The sequence below is a fragment of the Lipophrys pholis genome (genome assembly GCF_963383615.2).
Source record: "Lipophrys pholis genome assembly, chromosome: 8".
Classification (NCBI taxonomy): domain Eukaryota; kingdom Metazoa; phylum Chordata; class Actinopteri; order Blenniiformes; family Blenniidae; genus Lipophrys; species Lipophrys pholis.
The window spans coordinates 19962166-19969133 of NC_137630.1; the positions used below are offsets into that span (position 1 = coordinate 19962166).

The following is a 6968-nucleotide window of genomic DNA, read 5'->3' on the forward strand; positions in this document are numbered from 1 at the left end:
TATGTTTAGCATACACAGAATGTGACTTTGGTGGACTGTCCTCTCTTTGTACAAATGTAAACAATAAATGATAGCAATTAACAAAACAATATATGAATGAATGAATATATATAAACAAGTAATTAAAGACTAATATGTACAAGACTAAATAAGATAATAGATAATAGTGCAGTGATGAAGTGCAAAAGGATGATGAAGTAATATGAGGTGGTTAACTTTCAGTATTTACATTATGGAGTGTGCATTGATGATCATTTGAATTAAATAATATACGTAAATGTACATTCACAGTGACAGTTTTGTTCCTGGATTATTCCACAGCGGCATGTCTGACATTCTGTGTCTGTTTAGCCTTCATCAAAGTGACAGCCTGAGGGAAGACACAGTTCTTATGACAGGTTGTTTTGCTGTGCTGGATGAGACCGATGTCAGTTGAGTCGTCTGCAAACTTCAACTTCCTCCTGAATGCAATAAGGGCCTCATTATTTGCCTTTTTTACAAGCTTGACAATGACCTCAACATCTGATTAAGGTGTGCTGAAGCTGGGAGAGAGCTTAAACGTGCAGGACACCGGCCCTCGAGGCCCGGAATTGGGGAACCCTGGTGTAGAGGGAGAAGAGCAGTGGGGAGAGAACACACCCCTGGGGGGCGCCGGTGTTGATTGTCCGGGTGCTTGATGTGATGCTCCCCAGCATGACCTGGCGCCTCCTGTAAGTCAGGAAGTTGGTGATCCACTGACAGGTGGAGGCCGGCACTGTGAGCTGGGTGAGTTTGCAGTGCAGGATATTCGGGATGATGGTGTTAAAAGCAGAGCTGATGTCCACAAACAGGATCCTAGGGTAGGTCTATGGGGTTTCCAGGTGATGCAGGATGTAGTTAATTTATTATCAAACAAGTACATACATTTGTAAAAGAACAACAACAGATACAACAGTACAGTACCAGGTTGTCTTGAGCCATTCCTAACTGTAGTCTCTATTAAATAGAGCTGAAAGTAGAGGTTGTGTTAGCCTCTTTAACTAAAGAAAACAGACAAACAGATCATTGATAAGAGCTGTAGCCTTTACAAATGGGTTTTAAAGGTTTTTTTTTTTTTTTTAATTTAATCAAAAACAACCTTATGATCACTGCTTTTTTGAACGTGGATTTGCAGTATCCGGCTAAAGCCGCTGGGTGTCGCTGTGTTTTTCCTTGGTGGTTCTGCACTCGCCGTGCGGAGACGTCGCACTCTCTGATTGGCCGCTGCAGCCCGGGGTCAAACCACAGCGCGCACGCGCAGTTTCTCCTTTTAAGGTTAGCGATTGAAATCTGTCAGCTCAGCGGAGCGCAGATTGAACTAATACCTCGGAATATTCCTCTTTACTGTGTGCGTGCGGTCAGTTCCGGAGACCCGGGGCCAGCTCGACGCTTCGACACGTTTGGACCGCAACTTTTTGACGCCTGAGGCCGAAAGAAACGCAAAGAATGACGAGCAGCTCAAAGCGGAAAGAAGAAAGTCATCTGCTGAATGGGGGTGTAAAACAGTCCACATGGAGCAAAGCCTTCTGCAGTACTGCTGTCTGGGAGGAGAAGGTCAGCCTCGGCTACACATTAATCGTCTCAACGCTGTTAATGTACACATTTCCCCCCGGCAGCGGCTGGCCGGGCTACGGATTAGATCCACAAAATGAAGCCATGATCTTTAGGTTCAGGGGCTTTTCTCAAAGGTTATCCAACTTTATCTTGGATTTATCAGAATAAACTAAACGAGCTCGAGGAGTGGAGTCCTTGTATTGTTACTCAAACCGGATGGTCAGTTGTGTAAAAATGTACCTTCTTTGGTGGTTAATTCCCTTATATATTATTGCAACAGACTAATATCCTTATTATTGGTGAATTATATTCTCGAAGAGATTACCTGTTTTTGGATTATAAAAGCAAGACATTCCTGATTTTGAAAAATAAATCAAATTAAAAAATTGAATGCTATAGTGTTGCATGTCTTAGATAAAGCATTACTCCTGATTATAATCTTAAAATGATTGACCCAACCCCCCCCCCATCATAACGAAATGAGACAATTCATACTGACATTCTGTTTAAAGAAAATTAACTCAACTGTGTATTTTTTTCTGTCAAAGCAGATGATCAAAGTTAATCCATTTGTCTCTGAGAGGTTACCAGTCGTTTATCACATATCGGATTAACTCCCCACAAAGAACATGAAACATATTCTGAGGATCATACTATGTACTACTGTGTTAACATGATTCTTTGTTTGTTTTGGCAGGATGAGTTTTTAGATGTGATCTACTGGCTCCGACAAATAATTGCAATAATCCTTGGTGTGATATGGGGTGTTGCTCCGTTGAAAGGATTTCTGGGAATAGCCATGTAAGTACCGTTTACACTTTGATTAAACATTGATAGTTTTCATAACGGATCGCCTCAATAACTAGTTGTGTCTCCCCTCCTTTGCCTCCATCAGATTCTGCATCATCAACGCAGGCGTCCTGTATGTATACTTCAGCAGCTTTCAGCAGATCGACGAGGAAGAGTATGGAGGCACGTGGGAACTCACCAAAGAAGGCTTCATGACATCTTTTGCCCTGTTTCTGGTGAGGCTGATGACATTTGGGGAACCTTTTAATCCTCTTACAATCTTAGATTGAAGGTATATTAATTACAAAATTCTGCACATAATAAACTCACATTTAAACGTCCAGCGATATAAAAGTGTATCTATTGAATTGTATATAAATGTGTGATTAAAACAGAAGAAACAGTTGAGCGCTACACCAGATAACCATCTGCGAACATCTGTGAAATTCTTACTGCATTAGTGAAATAACTCTTTTTCACATTTTGTGGGTTATAGCTAAAGTAAATTTGCACAGATCCAACTTCTCAGATTCTGTCGAATTGTTTCAATTCCATTAATTCTCTTAAATGAAAGAATCTTCAACATTATTATGATTGGTTGAGCTTATCCGAGTTTGAATGGACACTGCTGTTGTGGGATTGATTCCATCAAACCAGTCAATTGTTTTGCTCTTTTCCAGGTGGTGTGGATAATCTTTTACACAGCTCTACATTTTGACTGAGGAGTTCAAAGGACACTAAATACGAACATTTCCGTTGATGTAAAATTGTGCAGACACAGGAACGCCGTGGCAGGGGGTCGGCAGATACTACATACAGTATGACTTCTCAGTGTGCAGCGCATCCTAGGAAAGCGACGTCCAGCGAGAACCCAGCGATGAACACGTTCAAATCCTCCTTATTTCTTTCATCTGAGGGCTCCTTCTCGAAGGCAGTTGCCATTATGCTTCCATTGTGCTACCTTTCCTTCCTCCCGCCACGTTCATCATTTGTTTGGAAACACTAAAAAAAAAAGAAAAAAAAGAAAACTGAAATGTTGGGCTGAAACTGGTCACCTGAGGTCTGAACCGTCTCTTTGTGTAAAACCAATGTTTTTCTTGTTTGAAAAGGCGACAGCAAAGTCTTGGTGATTAATCCATGAACGGCAAGTTTCGACTTCAAAATACAAAAACACCACTCCTCCAAATCTCACTCCCACATTGTATATTTGCTTTTTTTGAAATTAAAATAAAAGCATTAAAGTTACCGTTGAGCATACAAGCTGCATTATACGCCCTATTGCCAAAAGTATTTGCTCAGTGATCCAAATCTTTGAATATGTGTGTTCCAATCACTTCCGTAGCCATAGGTGTATAAAATCAGGCTCCTAGCCATGTAGACTGTTTCTAGAAACCTTTTGTGAAAGGGTTGCTCGCAGGAGCTCGGTGAATTCCAGCGTGGTACAGTGATAGGTTGCCACCTGTGCAGCAAGTCCAGCCAGGAAGTTACCTCACTGTGAAAAATTCCATAATCAACCGTTGGTGGTTTTATAACAGTGGAGACGATTGGGAACATCAGCAACTCAAGCCACGGAAAAAAAAAAAAATCCCAGAGTTGACTTCAAACCGATAGAACACCTTTGGGATGAATTAGAACAGAGACTGTGAGCTCGTCCCACAACAGTGTCCGACCTCACGAATGCCCTTCTGGAAAAATCATCCAAAATTCCCATAATCACACTCCTAAACCTCGTGTTAAGACTTCTTAGAAGAGTTGAAGCTGCAAAGGGTGGAGCAACATATTAAATCCCATAGTTTATGAAAGGGATGTCAGTCAAATTTATATGCGGGTGATCGAATACTTTTGGCAGTATAGTGTATGTCAAGCAGTCTGGTGATTTCGTAGTCTGTTAAAATAGGATTCAGAACAGCTTCATTTGCATTTTTTTTCTTCCTCCTCCAGTATATTTTAAATAACGTCTGAGCTGCTTCTAACAACTGACCATTCAACATCAGAACCAATGCTGTTTGTGAGGTGCACATATCGGCGGCTAATTTCCAGCCCCCCGGTCACTTCAGTCAGGAACGTTTAACAATGCAACTGATCTTTCCAATAATCTCATTTCTGCACAGCAACAACATGGAAACATGCATGTTGTGTTGGGATGGCCACAGATTTCAAGTCAAATGGGATCTGTGCACTGCCATTATTTGCTTTTAGTTAATCTAGTTGTCAATTTACAATAACCGTAGTTGGCAAGGTAAAGGATAAAAAAGTTAATTATTTAAATCTAATATTTTTCTCACACGTAGCTTCCAGTTCAAAGTCTTATCTGTTGTTTTAAAATTAATTTAAAGTTGTCTGTAAATTCTGTACAATGTCCCTTTTGTCGAATCCACCCTGTATTAAACAGATTTATTTGTATTTATGTTATATCATGTTTGATGTAACATAGTCTTCAGTATTTTATAGTGAAGAAATTTTGAAAACAGTCCTTGCGACGTTATTGTAACGATTATTATTAGATATGCAGCTGGTGTGTGAAAGGATTGTATTTTCTGATCAAATCTTTTGGGAATCATTAAACATGGGCTTTGTTTGGCCTCCATTTTCAAAGAGATGGTTTGTGTTTATTGGAATAAGATGGAAAGGTTAGTGTTGACTTGTCTGGATTTGAATAGTCACATTATTTCTGTTTTAGTACTGTTTGTGTATGCACTCTCATTTGTTTTTTTTAGGGCAGCGGTCTAGTCTTTATGACCAAAAGCTGTTTTTGTGACTTTCCACCAAATCAAATTTAACGGCAGCCGCAAAACATGTCCAAGCTTTAACACAGCTTATAAAGTTTCATATATTGTTGTGATACAAAGAACAACCTATGTTGCGTTTAGGAAGTTTCAGTTGGATAGTAAACATTTCATGCCATTTCCAGCTATTTTTATACCTGATTTTAGCGGTTTCATCCTTTTATTCAGCATTTTATTTGGACAGTTTTGACATTTTAGCTGTTTTTCTCATTTGGGCTCTTTTCTAAAAATAAAATCTTTTTCTCTTTTTCCATTTTTAGCTATTTTATACGGAAAATTTGAAGTGCCAGTTGGATTAGTTTCACGTTATTACAGCGCAAACACAGAAACAATCACACAAATCAACATTTAAGGACAATTTTAGTGACTCTCAAATACATGTTTTTGTACTGTGGGAGCCCAAATGACAAACATTATTCATGTTAAGAACAGTGTGAGATGTTTTCACTCTTCAACAAATCATGACAAGAATTATAGGGGTGGAGGAAAATGCATTTTCCTGGCAAGATTAACTCCTTTTAGGTTTTGAGAACAAGTTATGGTTACATGGTAGGGGGGGGGGGTCGGGTAATTCAAACTACGTAATTATTGGTTTGGCTTGTCATAGGTTGCATGTAAATCTATGAACTTCACTGTTTAGCATTAACAAAGGTTAAAAAGAGAATACAAAATGTGTACTGAGATACAGCTTACGCTACAAATGTGAGTGGTTTAAAGGAGACATATCATGCTTTTAAATCCTTCCTTTTTACATATAAATCATACAGTTGTGGTCTATACAACGCGGAACTGCAATGCTTGGGTCTGAATTCCTCATTATTATAGCTCCACAGGCCCCTTTTCAACCCCTTTTCTGATGTGCTTCTGAGAGCAACTCGTTTTGGGGCGGTCTCTTCAAATGCAAATGAGACACTTCATACCCCGCCTCCTCTCCAGGTTGCAGAGGTGACACTCGGTTCAACGCCACCCTGTTCGGCCATCTTTGTAGTTTGATAGAACAGATACAATTATCTAGCGGCGCAGAAACTTTATATTCACACATTATTTACAAAATGTCAACAACGGAAGATTTGTCCATCCAGCCATACATGTTGGAGCCAGAGTCGGACCCGGCGGAGCGAGATGAAAATGACGATGATGCACCTACAGAACAACGTCTTCATATGGATGTAACGCAATGGTGTGTTACTATATTTACACTAACTTCTCCATCCATGCCCACTACTACAATACTGCCTGTATTACAACGACTATTTAACACAGAAGTTACATTATAATCTAAAACGAGCACACAGCGCTAACATATGAAGACGGTGCAACTGCTAATGCTAACAAAACAATAACAGGGACGTCTTATCATCACACCTTTTAGCGTTATATACAGCTTACCGAAGTGCTCTGTTCGTCGTCTCCATAGATAGAAGGAACTGACCGCTCAATCAGACCAAGTCTTTTGGCAAATCCTTCTTTATACTGGCGGAGGTTGCTGAAGCAGTCATTCTTAAAGTGCTTCGCGCACACAAAAATGACCTTACCCACAGATGTGGGTACATTTCTGTGAAAAATAAAACTCAACCAGGCACTTCGAAAAGGTTCTGATGCTGGGAGACGGTGTAACCAAGCTTGTGGGTTACTACATCCAACAACCGAACATTTCGACTTATCCTCTCGTAACTTCGGTTGGACTACAAAATCCCAGCGAGAAACAAAAATGGCGGATTGCTCGAAATGTCGATGTCCTAATTTGGCAGTTCCGCTGAGAATACTGTGACGTCATTGTTCAAAAAACGTAATAGAGAATAGAAAAATCGAAACCGATCG

General features: G+C 40.0%; 1 protein-coding gene across 1 annotated transcript; it reads left to right on the forward strand.

Moving 5' to 3' along the window:
• The first annotated feature begins 1262 nt into the window (after positions 1-1262).
• Positions 1263-3486, forward strand: rab5if (RAB5 interacting factor). Its single transcript, XM_080468529.1, has 4 exons — positions 1263-1572; positions 2270-2373; positions 2468-2597; positions 3042-3486. The coding sequence occupies exons 1-4, from the start codon at positions 1465-1467 to the stop codon at positions 3081-3083; spliced, it is 384 nt and encodes a 127-aa protein (XP_080324655.1). The 5' UTR covers positions 1263-1464; the 3' UTR covers positions 3084-3486.
• The last annotated feature ends 3482 nt before the right edge of the window (positions 3487-6968 follow it).

Bases quoted from the DNA above. Each gene is read 5' to 3' on its own strand.
- rab5if (XM_080468529.1), top strand. From the start codon at position 1,465: ATGACGAGCAGCTCAAAGCGGAAAGAAGAAAGTCATCTGCTGAATGGG. The intron at 1,573-2,269 runs GTCAGCCTCGGC...TTGTTTTGGCAG, and splicing joins CTGCTGTCTGGGAGGAGAAG to GATGAGTTTTTAGATGTGAT. The intron at 2,374-2,467 runs GTAAGTACCGTT...TGCCTCCATCAG, and splicing joins GGATTTCTGGGAATAGCCAT to ATTCTGCATCATCAACGCAG.